The sequence below is a fragment of the Heptranchias perlo genome, chromosome 11 (assembly GCF_035084215.1).
Source record: "Heptranchias perlo isolate sHepPer1 chromosome 11, sHepPer1.hap1, whole genome shotgun sequence".
NCBI lineage: Eukaryota > Metazoa > Chordata > Chondrichthyes > Hexanchiformes > Hexanchidae > Heptranchias > Heptranchias perlo.
Window position 1 is genome coordinate 43196185 of NC_090335.1, and position 15403 is coordinate 43211587.

The 15403-nt window shown below is 41.0% G+C and overlaps 1 protein-coding gene across 1 annotated transcript in view; it reads right to left on the reverse strand.

The window, feature by feature from the left end:
- Positions 1 to 7482, reverse strand: part of med14 (mediator complex subunit 14) — an 85408-nt gene extending 77926 nt beyond the window's left edge. Inside the window, exons 1-2 of the mRNA XM_067992884.1 lie at positions 7101 to 7482; positions 1480 to 1506 (exon numbers count right to left, since the gene is read on the reverse strand). Of these exons, the coding sequence (XP_067848985.1) occupies positions 1480 to 1506; positions 7101 to 7273 (200 nt within the window). The 5' untranslated portion in view covers positions 7274 to 7482. The remainder of the gene's footprint in view (positions 1 to 1479; positions 1507 to 7100) is intronic.
- Between the last annotated feature and the right edge of the window lie 7921 nt (positions 7483 to 15403).

Consider the following 15403-nt stretch of genomic DNA (forward strand, 5'->3'; position numbering starts at 1 on the left):
CGCGATCTGGCTTACACATGACTCCAGTCCCATGCTACATGGTTGACTCAATGCCCTCGAAGCAACAAATACTGGCTTGCCAGTATCACCCACATCACTAGAACAAATAAAAAAATACTTAGGTTCTCTATAGAGAACCTTACTAGAATCTTACTCAGAAAAAATATGCACTGAGCAGGTGTCTTTTTTGGAAAGAAAAAAATAGGCACACTGATCAGAGGGAAACATTTTACAAAAGAATTACCCATAAGTGCATATAGGTAGATGACAAAGCAAATAGGGGAGAGGGCCATTGATAAAGCATGTGTATGCTATTTTCAGCAATTATTCTGGGCCAGTTCAGCAATGGCACCAACACAGGTGGGGAATTTAAATTTGTGGTGGGACAGGGTCTGAATCCAAATAAATGGCAGAGTGCCATGAAAACAGTCAGGGTTGCATTCAGAACGTTGTTGCATTCGAGGTCCAACTTAATTATTTGGGAACAAGGCCAAAAGAGGGTTGAAGTACGTACTGTGATTTTTAGCACACATAATTTATAACTGGCTCCAATAATTCAGCTAATATTGTAATGCCACAGGACAAAGTTTCTGCCGTCAGAGACTTTCAGTAACCTACACTGATGAAAAAGCTCTACCTAATGGGCAAAAGTAGATATCTCATTTAAATTTATTCCACATGTCCTGTGGATTTTTCACCACGATATTTTCTCAGATTTTTTTCTCTGTCAATTATTTCCCCTCCTCTCCTGAAGGCATCGTTTCCTGATGGGATACAGGTCCATGAGTGCCAGAACTCTCCAATACCTCACTCAAGTACTCATCATCATTATTCATGTTAGGCAGGCAATTTGACCAAGGGAAAGGGAGAGAAAAAAAAACACAACCTAGCCAAATCCTGTCCTTGCCCAAAGTCCACATGTGCCATTGCAGCAAAGGTGCAATCAGCAGCAGGAACGATGATTTTCTCCTCCCTAACACAGGAACGTTGAAGCCAATTATAGCTCTTCTACTGCCAGCCCTGCTGAGATCAGTGAACTCAGCACAGACCACCAATTGACTTGAGACCTTCTTGGTCTGAATGGCTTAACAACTTACTGAATAAACTCACTCACTGAGCCACTGGGGAGTCCTTGTGTAGTGTTCTTGGCACAACAGTATTAAGCCCTAGACCTTGGACCAATTAAATGTTATCTTCCTCGTATCCAGTAGCTTGTGCCCTACAGTGCTATTCCTACATCAAGATAGTAGTTTTATTCTTTGCAAGTAAATTATAAGTTCAATTAATAAAATTATAACTGGTACTTCACTTGGCAACAAGATCATTTAAACTAATGTAGAAATTCGTAGACATTTACTCAAGTAACCTTTTAAAATTGTCCATTGTCTCTATATTATAATATAAAAGCAGTTGTTTCTTTTTAAAAAAACACTAACTGCATGCAAGACGAATAAAAAAAAGCAAAAAGCAGTCACTTACCGTTCCATGTCAGTCTTTCGAGGCAACCTAAAAAAAAAGCTCAGTTACTTACTGAAGTGAAAGCTCTGCAAATGTTTTGCTCACATGGATGAAAACCATATTTTAGTTTTACAGTCTGTTCAGAACAATTTCCCAATTACATTTATGGAGCACTCCTTGTGCAACAGAACATCTTAAAAGAACTCTTATAATGGAAAAAAGGTGTCACCAATCAAAAGTTAAAGAAAATTTAGAGAGGTAGCCAAAGGCAAAGTTGAAGATATAGGTTTTTAGGGAGCTTTCTAAAGGCTAAATGGTTTGGAAAGAGAGTTCCAGAGGACAGGACATAATGGCTGAATCATGTTTAGACCTCTCGCACAAATACTCCCTAAAACATTTTCAATTTCTATTGTCAATAATTGTAAATCCCTGAGCTGAGTGATAAACAATTACATCTTGTATCAAAAATCTATTTCTTATAGCAAACACAAAGTAGCAGATAGTGACCATTTAGGCTGGTCATGAATGGAATTTTATTTTGTGATGGAATACTTTGTGCTCGAAGAACCATGATCCAACAATGCCATGTTTATGCCACTAGAAGCTCAGTGAAATATATAAAAGGTAGAGCTCTCTCTAGTGACTAAAAGTGCATAGTGCAATGTTAACTATATTAAACAAGTTCAAAAACTTTAATCTTATTTTATATGAATACCAAATCTCAAACCAAGCAAATTACTCACATCTACTAATTAATGTAATAGACCTAAGATGAACAAAAACTTCCACATTTGATAGTCCAGCCAATACAATATAATAAAAAAAAGTTGGGAACGTTTTAATAACAGAATACCATAAGCTTTTAGTCCTGGTCTAACTAAGTTTTGGATTGCCCTAACGAATAGAATCAGTCAGTTGCAAATAAAAGAGAAAAAAAAGTCACTGAAAAGTAATTATTAGTAAGCAATAATATATTAGACTCGACTCGACAGATCTCAAATAATTAAGTACTTCATAACTCATTCATGTCTGATTAAATTTGTACAAATTTAAGGTTTTTAAATTGCAATAAGTATTTGCACAAAGCCACATTTTACCTTCAATAGAAAAGTTCTGTTCGAACAAGGTACTTTGCCCATTTTACTTTTATTGAATGCAAGTCAATTTATTCAAAACTCTCAAGGGTGAAATCGTAGCCAGATGCTTAAAATTCCATATCTAAATAAACAGTATTTATATCATGTACAGATTTATCTTTTTAAATATAGTTTTATGACTGACATTCATTAGCTGTGCTATAATTGTACAGGATGAAACAGAGCAAGCGGGTCTTATTTATTTTGGGATATATTTTTAGCTAATATATACTTCAACTGAATTGCCAAGATAATTAATTAATAAATGTTCCATTTCTTTTTCCAATCTGTTTCTGATTTGCAGAACAGTAATTCCACCAAACTTAGCAAAGTTGAAATTGCTGAGTTGGTTAATAATTTTATTACCAATTCAGGATATGGTACAGACTTCATCAGAACTTTGAGGGCCTGTTACAGAATGCTGATGATGTTACCACCATAATAAACATTTTTTTAAGTCAATTGATTCACAATATGTACAAGCTGAAAATGTATTATAAATGTGAATCCTTTATACCAGTTCATGATTTTACAGAATGTTGCATTGCTACATCATCCTTAATCAACCTCAGCTACTACCACCTAAAAGGACAAGGGCAGCAGGCACATGGGAACAACACCACCTGCACATTCCCCTCCAAGTCACACACCATCCCGACTTGGAAATATATCGCTGTGCCTTCATTGTCGCTGGGTCAAAATCCTGGAACTCCCTTCCTAACAGCACTGTGGGAGAACCTTCACCACACGGACTGCAGCGGTTCAAGAAGACAGCTCACCACCACCTTCTCAAGGGCAATTAGGGATGGGCAATAAATGCTGGCCTTGTCAGCGACGCCCACATCCCATGAACGAATAAAAAAACTCCACTGATCAATACAAGACTCAATTACTGTGCAAAGACCAATCAGCTAACACAGCATAAACATAACGTTATTCGCATATAACATTTCCTTTTAAAGCACCAATGCTCATCAAATTTGCATGGTTTATCCAGCAAATTTTCATAAATTTAGGCTAATAAATCAACTGCTCACCGAATACACATCCAATTTTTGGGGGGGGGGGGGGGGGGTTGAGGATAAGTTAAAATGAATATGTATACCCTGATTGTTTTGGGTTGTAACAAAATCAAAGAGAATAAATATTCATTACAATCCATTAAGAATGTCACTTAATTTATAATATATTTATAAACAGAGATAATATCCAAACAAGAACCCAGATCTCATGAGTTACTTATTATCATTAGAATTAGTATCATCAGAATTAGTGAATTGTTGCATCCTTTACTATTTTGCAATAGGAACAGAGTTAAAAGTTCCTTTAGAATCGTGTAAGCTGCTGTATCATTTCGTGCTGCTGTTGCTTATCTATTGCTTTTAATTAACCTGTTCTGTAGTTTATAGCCTACATCACAGTCTGAATGTTTATTCTTCCACTTTCTGAAGTAATCATGACAGTGCTCACATTACAACCAGTAAGATAAATACAGTAACAAGGCAAAGCTACATTAATCAGGTAGTGTAATAGGTGGGGGTGGGGGGTGGGGGGATCTTGCTTATAGGACTCATCTTGAGTGCAGAGTATGAGAGAACTATCTAAAGCCTAAAAACAACAATCCAACTGGAATTTGATGGGAGGGAATCTCATCTTCATTTTAGTTTAAAATAGAAGAGCAATACTATGAGGGGAAAGAATTTTACAACACCAAGTTATAGTCCAACAAATTTATTTTAAATTCCACAAGCTTGTGGAATTTAAAATAAATTTGTTGGACTATAACTTGGTGTTGTAAAATTGTTTACAATTGTCAACCCCAGTCCATCACCGGCATCTCCACATGAGGGGAAAGGGCTGCAATTATTTTGAACAATGTTACAATCATTGGATACTTTTATTCGAACAAGTTTAGGTATCAACATATGATAATCAATGCCCAGCTCTGTTGAGCTGGATATGTTGTTAGCATGGATGACGTACAGTTGCCAAAGTAGATGTTTTATGGAGAACTGATGGATCGCAGAAGAAAGCAGGGCAACACAGGCATAACAAGGGCACATAACAACACAAGAAATAGGAGCAAGAGTAGGCCATATGGCTCCCTGATCCTGCCCTGCCATTCAATAAGATCATTGCTGATCTTCGCCCTCACCTCCACTTTCCCGTCCGATCCCCATATCCCTTGATTCCCCTAGAGTCCAAAAATCTATCTCTCAGCCTTGAACATATTCAACGACTCAGCATCTACAGCCCTCTGGGGTAGAGAATTCCAAAGATTCACAACCCTCACTGAAGAAATTCCTCCTCATCTCAGCCTGAGACTATGCCCCCTAGTTCTAGACACTCCAGCCAGGGGAAACAACCTCTCAGCATCTACCCTATCAAGCACCCTCAGAATCTTGTATTTTGCAATGCGATCACCTCTCATTCTTCTGAACTCGAGAGTATAGGCCCATTCTACGCAATCTCTCCTCATAGGACAACCCTCTCATCCCAGGAATCAAGCTTGTGAACCTTCATTGCACCGCCTCTAAAGGCAAGTCTATCCTTTCTCAGATAAGCATTGAAGATTTACTTGAAGCAGTGCAACATAATCGTTGACTCTTGGGAAAACCTGGTAACTGTCAGGAGGCAATGATGTGCTGAAGTGAGAGAAGGAGTGAAGGCCCTTGAGCTACAATGTAGTGGCAGTGTGGAGGAAAACGTGAGAAGGAAGTAAACGCAGAAAATGCTGGAAATACTCAGCCAAAAGGTCATCAACCTGAAACATTAACTCTATTTCTCTCTCCATAGATGCTGCCTGACTTGCTGAGTATTTCCAGCATTTTCTATTTTTATTTCAGGTTTCCAGCATCTGCAGTATTTTGCTTTCGATATAGAGAGAAGGATCGGCAATTTCAGACCGATCATCAGGAGAACCTCGCAGGAACATGGTTACGTGAGGCTTGTGGTCGACAATGTCCATCACATAATGGCCTGCATAGTTAGCAATACACTCATTCACAATGATAGACTCCCTTCATTGTTAGCACCATCATCCTTGAGTACGAGGGGCACACTACTACTTCAATCTATTGTAGTTCTAGGTTTACACCAAATCACTGTCAGCATGACATCATAAGAACTTTAGAGAAAAACAAAAAACCAATGAAGTTCAATGAGTTAACCCTTTTGGACAGATACCAACAGCCTTGTGTTTCTGTCTTAAAGGAGCAGTATGCCTTCAATTTTTCAACTTAAGGATTTATTACCCTCCATCCAAGATATATATATAAAAAATTTTTTTTAAATATTTGGTTCTTGTCTAAATGGTTGATGCTGTACAAATGAAGGACACAAAACAACACAGGTTACAACAGAAAAGTCACCTGCCCCAGAAAATCTTTAATGACAGCGTTCAGTTAAAATTGGAGAGTACGGTGCGTACTAACAGCAGTGAGCATTTTCACAGATAGGGCCTTGTGGAAATAGCATCAAAATAGATTTAAACATCACAATACTGTTCAGCCAGCTCAAGCTTCACAGTAGGGCAGTTAGATGACACATTTTACATTGATGTAAACCTGAAACCTCTCATCAATGTAAAACATGTAGTATATTCCAGTGTAAAGTTATCAAATTGAATTTAAACAAGTGATGTCAGATCTACAGAAACTGTTGGAAATACATTCACTTGTTACAATACCTCTGATCTACATCCATAAAGTATCATTGCTAAATCACAAATACAGCTTAAGTTAGCTCCTAGTAAGGGATCTGATAAAGTGCAAAAATGACCACTCTGTAAAGTATGGGGGTATCGCTACAAAAATCATATTCTGCAAATGTAGCATCAAAAAACCTCAGGGACTCCCCCAATTGTTCAGCAATTAGCAGACAAGGAAGCTCTCAGGTTCAATCCGCAGCATCTACTCAAATAGCTAATCTCAACCAGGCGAGCATCCCTGGATTAGGAAGGGTGAAATTCCTGGTTGCTTTCCAGCACGTGTGGATGCCAGGTGAGGGTGGGACTATGTTTAGCTGTATTGCCCTGTTATGGAATAGCATGCTAAAACTCGCTGTTAAGTCTCCCACATAGACTGCTTTTAGAAGTCTGAAGCTAAATTTGGAAGTTAGTATTTCACTTCCCATTCTCAAGTACTAAATAATTTTTTTAAGTACCCAATTGTAATCATATTGCTTAGTACAAAGATACTACTGAATTTAAAGTGTTTATAACTTAGAAATGTTATATAATCTTGAGCACCTAACTACAGCAAACTGGCTGAGGCTACAAGAGATGCTGAACAGTGCTGTTGGGTACCAGAAATAAATAATCCATACTATCCGTACGTGAATATATAAAGCACCGTTACATTAATTAAGATATTAAAAATGGTTTCTAATTTAAAATAATCATCAAAGCGAAAGTTAAAAAGTGGGCAGGAAAGGTGAGCGCGAGCAGTTGGAGGGAGTGAACTCATTCAGAGCGCTGGACTGCTTCGGGTTCGCATTCGTACTTACAGGTCGGCCAATACCGTGATCTCATGGTAGGTCCTCTGCAGCAGGAAGTCGATCAACATGCTGAGGCGGACGCCCGGGCTGGCGGCCACGGCTGCCGCCGCTGCAGCGACCGGGGCAGAGGTCGGGCCGCCCGTAGACACCAGCTGCGAACTCTCCACCTGAACCGGGGCCATTTTCGGCTCGCAGCATAAATCCGCCCCCCGACGGAGAGGTGAAACTTCGTCCGTTCACCGGCGGTTAGCGGAAGGGCTGCTCTCGCTCCATAGCGACGGGCCGTGTTGATTTTTTTCCCCAGCGGTTTGACTCTGATATTGTTGCTTTACCCCCGTTGAACAGACGCTGCTACTATTGAACAGTGCCCGCCATATTGCCAGGAATCGGGAAGTAAATGCGAGCGATGACCCGGAAGGAAACTCTAGGGAGCACCAAGTAAACAGAGCAGCTGCTGAGGTTCCCTCAGCATCTCACAGACCAATATTCTAGGAGTGTTAAAAGTAGGTGTTTATGTTTACTAAAAATGACTTTTTTTAAAAAAAGAACATGTAAAGTCATTCAAAATTTTTTTATTGCTAACACAACAAATATGTAAATAACTTGCAAACACAAAAATTATATTTTTTGATTTTTTTTTAATGGATGGGTCTTTTTTTCTTTCGCTCCTCCTTTTCAGGTGAGTACAGAATATTGCAACAACAGCTACACTGCAAACATCCCCTGGATAAAAACTCTGTAGATAGAGCAACCCACCCTTGACCCCTCTGTCCTTGCAAACTACCACCCCATCACCAACCCCTCCTTTCCCCTTAACTCCTCGAGTGTGTTATCGTCGCCCATATCCATGCCTGTCATTCCTGCAACTCCATGTTTGAACCTCTGCCCCTGCCACAGCACTGAAATGGCCCTTAGGATGTCACTTGTGATTTTGATATGTGACTGTGGTGCACTGTTTCTCCTCATCCTTCTCAACCTGTCTGCAGTCTTTGACACGGTTAACCACGGTTGTCCAGCTGGGTGGGTCTGCCCTTGCCAAGTTCAATTCTTATCTGTCCAGTCAGAGGCAGAGACTCTCCTGCAATAGCTTCTCTTCCCACTCACGTCGTTAGCTCTGGAGTCCCTCAAGGATCTATCCTTGGTCCCTGTTGGAAATATGTTGTTATTAATGCTACCAAGGGTTGTTAATCCTTCTTAATAATAACTTCCACAATGATTCAGGCCCGAGTGTAACCGAACATGCATGCTTTATTATAGACACAAGAACGACGTTCTAATGCGGTTAAACCAAACAAGTATTTATATTACAACCTTCTACTACAGTTATATCAAATAAACAACGACTGTACAACCTGTACCTAGGAAATTTCAGGATGATCAGGCCTGGTTCGTAGGGTGTGTAGATCTGTCCATCTCAAGAAACTGCTTCTAACTTGTAGTGGGATAGTGCCTCAGTTTATATATCTTTCTAAAGCACATTTGCTTCTGGTAGCTTAATGACATTAGTCCCATGATGTTATCTGTCCCAGACATCTTCTGCCCCCCATGGTGCCCATTGTTCCAGACATCTTTCAGATTTCCATTCTGTGATGTTCACTGTTGTCAATTCTATCCATCTTATGGAGGAGGGACATGCCTTATCTTTATGTATTTTGATTATTCGGATGCATTTAAGATGGCTCATCCTGTATATGCCAATCACGATGGTTACCTAATTATCTGAACAAACGCTGCTACAATTAACATAACAGGATTAGTCTGTCTCCAGGTCCTGAGTCTTTGATTATGCCTTGGGACTTCATGTTATCTGTTTCTGACAATTGGTCCTCAATGTGTCTGCTTCACACTTCTATTGTCTCTGCAATATTCCCAATCACTTTAACTGATGGTCCGATGTCAGGCATATTATTTCTTGTGGAATGCTGGCTCCCTTTATATCCTCACAGACGCAAGGTCTGCCCAGAGCCTCACTTTTTAGCCAAGCGTCTAAAGCTTCGCAGGATGGGATACATGACTATGATTTGGTCTAGAAATCATATTTCTTACAGCCCCCTCCTATTTCTCATCTAAATGCTGCCCCTCAGCAACATCATCCGAAAACACATCAGATTCTACATGAACGCTGATGATATTCAGCTCTACTTCACCACCACTTCTCTCGACCCCTTCACTGCCTCTGATTTGTCATGCTGCTTTTTTGACATCCAGGATTGGATGAGCAGAAATTTCCTCCAATTAATTACTGGGAAGACCGAAGCCATTGTCTTTGGTCCCCATCACAAACACCGTTCCCTAGCCACCGATTCCATCCCTCTCCCTAGCCACTGTCTGAGGCTGAACCAGACTGTTGGCAACTTCGGCATCCTGAGCTGAATTTCTGACCCCATATCCTCTCCATCACCAAGACCATCCACTTCCACCTCTGTAATATCGCCTGTCTCCACTTCTGCCTCAGCCTATCTGCTGCTGAAACACTCATCCATGCTTTTGTTATTCTAATGCTGTCCTGGCCATCTTCCACCATCCATAAACTTCAGTTCATCCGTAAACTTAAACTCATCATTCAGCTCCCCGTATCCTACCACGCACCAAGTCCCATTCACCTATCACCCCTGTGCTCGCTGACCTGCATTGGCTCCCGATCCGGCAACACCTCGAATTTAAAATTCTCATCCTTATGTTCAAATCCCTCCAGTGCCTCGCTTCGCCCGACCCCTATCTCTGAACATAGAATTACATAGAATGTACAGCACAGAAACAGGCCATTCGGCCCAAATGGTCCATGCCGGTTTAAGCTCCACACGAGCCTCCTTCCACCCCTCCTCTTCTAACCCTCTCAGCATTACCTTCTAGTCCTCTCTCTCTCTCTCGTGTTTATCTAGCTTCCCCTTAAATGCATCTATGCTAGTTGCATCAACTACTCCTTGTGGTAGTGAGTTCCACATTCTAACCACTCTCTGGATAAAGAAGTTTCTCCTGAATTCTCCATTGGATTTATTGGTGACTAGCTTATATTTATGGCCCCTAGTTTTGGCCCCCTGCCATAAGTGGAAACATCTTCTCTGCATCTACCCTATCAAACCTTTTCATAATTGCAAAGACCTCTATCAGGTCACCCCTCAGCCTACTCTTTTCTTGAGACAACAGCCCCAGCCTGTTCAATCTTTCCTGATAGGTATAATCTCTCAATTCTGGTATCATCCTTGTAAATCTTTTTTACATCTTTTCCAGGGCCTCTACATCCTTTTTTATAATATGGAGACCAGAACTGTGCACAGTAGTCCAAGTGTGGACTAACTAAGGTTTTATATAAATTTAACTCTTTTTATTCTATCCCTCGAGACATGAACCCCAATGCTTTGTTTGCTTTTTTATGGTGTTATTAACCTGTGTCGCTACTTTAATGATTTGTGTATCTGTACCCTCCTCCAGCCCTACAACTCTGCCAAATCTCAGTGCTCCTCCAATTCTTGCCCCTTATGCGTCCCTGTTTTCCATCGCCCTACCATTGGCAGCATTGCCTTCAGCTGCTGAGGCCCTAAGCTCTGAAATTCCCTTCCTAAACCTCTCTATCTCCTTTCAAACTCTCCTTAAAACCTACCTCTTTGACCAAGCTTTTGGTCATCTGTCCTAATATCTCTTTTATATGGTTCGGTGTCAAATTTTGCCCGTTAATGCTCCTGTGAAGCACCTTGGGACGTTTTACTATGTTAAAGGTGCTATATAAATGCAAGTTGTTGTTTTACACGTTGCTGAGCTGTTGGGGCTGAGCTTAGGACATAGGTCATAACCTCATTGTTGAGAGTGACTCAGCAAAACTAGAAACCTGCAATAATATGCCGTAGACACAGAAGTAGTGTAAAATATCTGTGATAATTCCTTTAGAATTGTGGGATGCATTGTTGAGGATCTCCTGAAGTACTGCATGTGAACAGGCAAACATGGATTAAATATTAGCATCTTGAATTTAATTAGAGATGTGCAGGTGAATAAATTGCTAGTTACGGTGACTAGCAAATAGCATTTGGTTTGCACAGAACCACAACTGCAGAGGTGCCTGGGGGAAACCAGTACAGACACTTTCTGATTTCCATTGAGAATCAGAGCAGGTGGCAACAGCTTGCTCATACAAATGAATCATAGACTGTTTCAGGATTTTTAAAATTATTTAATCCGTTGATTAACTGTACCAGTGTCTCCAAACTCTGATTAGAATAATCAACAATTTCTTGTATAAATCAACTAAAACACATTAGTGCTAGACTGCTGGTGTTTGATTCATTTTTCTGGTGTCTAGAGGGTAGTGAGGTTATGTTTTTTTTCCAGTTTTACACTCAAATGAGTTATCTTGTCTGCAGCTGAACAGTTTCCATTGATTTCATTGTATGTAACATAACTGAGTCAGTTGTATTATAGTCATACAAATAATGTTTAAACTGAATATTCAAAATTTGAGAAGTTCTTGGAAGTAACAATCAAAACTGCCACTGTAAAATATATATATATATAGTCAATCTCCTGTGATGTTGCACACAGGGAGTCAATACTAAGTGTAGTCTTCAGACGAAGCGGGGTTAAAGGGTGGGGTATAATTGGACCAGGCCATGCAGGCTCAAGCGAGAGTCAGTGCCCACAGAACTGTACTACAACGAGAGTCCGTGCCAGGGTAACTACCTAAGTGAGAGTCAGTGCCGGGGAATTATGGCCCAGCGAGAGTTATTGTCAGGGGAAATGTACCTCAGTGACTTCAGGAGAGGAGAGGAAAAAACAAACAAAAATGTTCTTGAGAAGGAAGAGGAATTCCCCTTTAACTACTGGGCTATTTACATAAACACTGTCACTTTAAGAGGTGTGCTGCTGACCTTTCTAACGTTTGGTTCAAAGCGTTCAAATTGTTTGTCAGGAGCTGAAACTCCCTGATTCGGATTCTGTCTTCATATAGTTTGAGTAGGTCTGTTTAAATTTTAAGTGGTAGGCCCAGGAATTCTCTCTTGTCTCCGAGCCACGGGCAGGTCAACATTGCCTTAGTGAGGTTCAGGAATGGTCTGTCGATGTGCAAGCCATTGGGCAGGTAGACCCACACTACCCTCACCTGCTTGGCAATAAAGTAGCGGTACGTCCCGTCATTGGATTGCAGCATGGCCACCACGTTCCGACTTACTGCAGGCAAAGCTGGTGGCAGTCCGAGAAATTAAAGTGTGCAGGCGCTTGTTGTTTTCTCCTGAATTGCCAGCAGCAGGGCTCGGGAGACGAATCGCCAATTTCAGGAAACTCCCACCCAAAGCGGGAGTGTTGACAACTCTACTATTACTACGAGCAAATAATACCTTTGTGTAGTTAAATGCACAGCACCTTGTGGGAAGCCTTGAAAAGGAGGTACACTACAACTTGCTGTCTATTCAGAATTGTGGACATTGTTGGAAGAGCCTAAACTGTCATCAGCTTACTAAACTATATAATTTTCCAGCTAATTGTAATTTGTCTTTTGTCTCAAACTCTATCTCTTTCAGGGCAAGTGAACTGGAAGTTGACCTTTTTCATAAAAGACTAGTGCATTTTCCATGAGATTACTAATGGTAAATTGGAGCATATGTCTTTCTCACTTTTTTGATCTTGACTGATTCTTTTGCTCTCCTTTTGTGTAAGTCTCTCCTCGTCTATCTTCTCTCTTCTGTATGTACAGTTTCTGACTGTATCCCTCTTTTTTTCCTAAATGTCTTTCTTTCTGCACACCCAATACTCTGTGTGTTACATGCTTTTCTTCTCACCTGCCACAGAGACCAGGGCCCTAACTGAAGTCTCTAGCTGCAGAAATGATCTCATCTCTCAGTGGGAGCATAGAGGAGGGGCCGGGGTTGGAGTGTGTGTCATGTAATTTATTGAATTTGCCTTTCCCCGGTTTGGGAGGGAGTGGGAATGAGGAAGGTATGGGAGACCAGGGCCTGAGAATATAGCTCTGGCTGCATGTTAATTAATATTAGCAGGTCTTACAGTGAGCCAGAGGTTTTATAAGTACAGGGGCATATGCAAAACAGTATTACCAGGGTCTCTGACATATCAACATTGAGGAGAACCCTGGGACTGGGGGCAGGGGGAATTGTAAAGGGGTCGGGGGTCTGGCAGTATCAGGTCTAGTAGTATTTTGAGGTGGGTCCCTGGGTCTATGAGCACTGGGCAGGACGTTCCAGGAACACCGTAGAGGGAGGTTCTATGGATACCAAGTTCCGGGATCATGGAGCATTGAAAATGTGGTCTAGGGGTTTCTGAGCATGGGGTGGGGAGTAAGTCTGTAGGTTAGATTTTGGGGTTCAGGACTAAAGAGGGAGTTTTGGAGCATTGGAGGCAGAATCTGTCAATGTTGGGGTTTGCTGGGATCTGGCGGTTTTGGGGGAAGCAGCGTCTAAGTGTTGCGGGAAAGGGTAGCTGAGAAGAATTGGACCCAAATTGCCACTGGCCCCTTTAGAAAAGTTAGGCTCCAAATTCCCACCATATTCTCACCCATCAGCATCCTCCAAACTGTCAATAATGCCTTTTGTAACCCCAGAGTTTCATAAACGGACACAAATTATCTCATAAAATGCTCAAAAGTTAATGGCCCAGATTTTGCTGCCAAAATAATGGCGAGTTTAATGCGCATGCCGTTATTAACATGTAAATTGTCCAGCAACTTGTGGCGAGGAAGAGAGACCCTGTGAATTGCAAATCCCCACAAGCTGCTGGACAATTTGCGCCGCTCCGCCATTAGCCTCGTGAAAACAGCAGCTTGCCCTCAACCTCCCCTTGAGTTTCATGAAATTGCAGCATTTGCGCATTAATTGCCAATTAAATTCGCCGCAGAAAGCTAGGGCTAGAACTTAACAGCATAAGTACCTTTTTATTGACGAGATTTATGTTTTTGCAATGCTACTCAACCTCTCCGGCCCAGAAAGAGAACAATTTAAACAGTGGAGTCACATTCCTACAGGTAATAATTATTAGATTTTTTAAATTTAAAATTTTTTTTTCTTACTTTTCCTTTCTGTCTCTTTTTTGTCTCTCTCTTAAGCCAATCTTTCTTTCCCTCTCTTTATTTCTCTTTCTGTATCTGATTTGACTCTAACTCACCCTATTTCCTTCTCTGTCGTTCATCTGGTTCTTTCTCAATACTTAAATCTCATTGGTTAAAAAAAATAGCCTGTTGATCCCAATGTTCACCAAGGTCCTGGATGCCTCACTGCCTTTATCAGCTCGCACTTCCAGCAACTTGTAGGGCAAAAAAATTTCAAGCTGAAGGGCGAGGGAAGATGCCCCGTTCAAGCAAAATCTGGGCCAATGTTTTACACAGTTTCCAGGTTTTTATATATCTATTAAGTACTAAAAACAATAAGTACATGCAAGATCCTACAGGTACTACACCAGGAGGTAGTTGGCACTGTAAAAGTGATGGTGTGTGACACATTTAAACAATGGATTGCCACCTAATGTTACATTTTCTAAAGGGGCCAATGGCAATTTGGGTCCAATTCTTCACAACTACCCTTTCCCGCATCACTTAGATGCTGCTTCCCCCCCAAAACTGCCAGATCCCAGCAAACCCCAATATTGACAGATTCTGCCTCCAATGCTGCAAAACTCCCTCTTTAGTCCTGAACCCCAAAACCTATCCTACAGACTTACTCCCCACCCCATGCTCAGAAACCCCTAGATCACATTTTGAGCTGCCTTAGTAACTCTAAATCAGTTCATCCAAAAAAAAAAATCAGAATTCCACCATCATAGGAATAAGCCAGATGAACACATCACATTTTAACAGAACCTATAAACTCAAAGTATAGTAGATAATAATCACCAGGAATGTAATTCTCCAAAATGGAAGGTCACTCGTCAGAAGAGGACTTGGCCCAACAAAATTAATATAATGGCACCACAGTAAAGAAAACACAAATAAGAAAGGAATATCTTAATAAATTCAGCACAATGCAAGACTGAACCAGTGCTGAACATGTGTTTGAACTTTCAAATCGGAAATCCTGTAAGTGTACAAGGAGCAGAGTCGAGTCAGCACCATACACAGTCCGATTTAAGAAAACGGGGAAGCGATCAAAAAAGGGAAGCACAGCCTTCATCGGAATTCAGATGGCAATGGTAAGTGAGGAAAAGCATCCACAGGAACAAGTAAATCTGATCCCAGGTAGCAAACAGCTGGCCCCCACACCTCACTGATCAGAAAACAGTGCATCAACAACCCTCCCTCAGCGCAGAATTTCTCCCCTGCCCACTGAGCAGAAATTTGTTGCAGAACTCCACTCACAGAACATAAATTAAGGAAACCT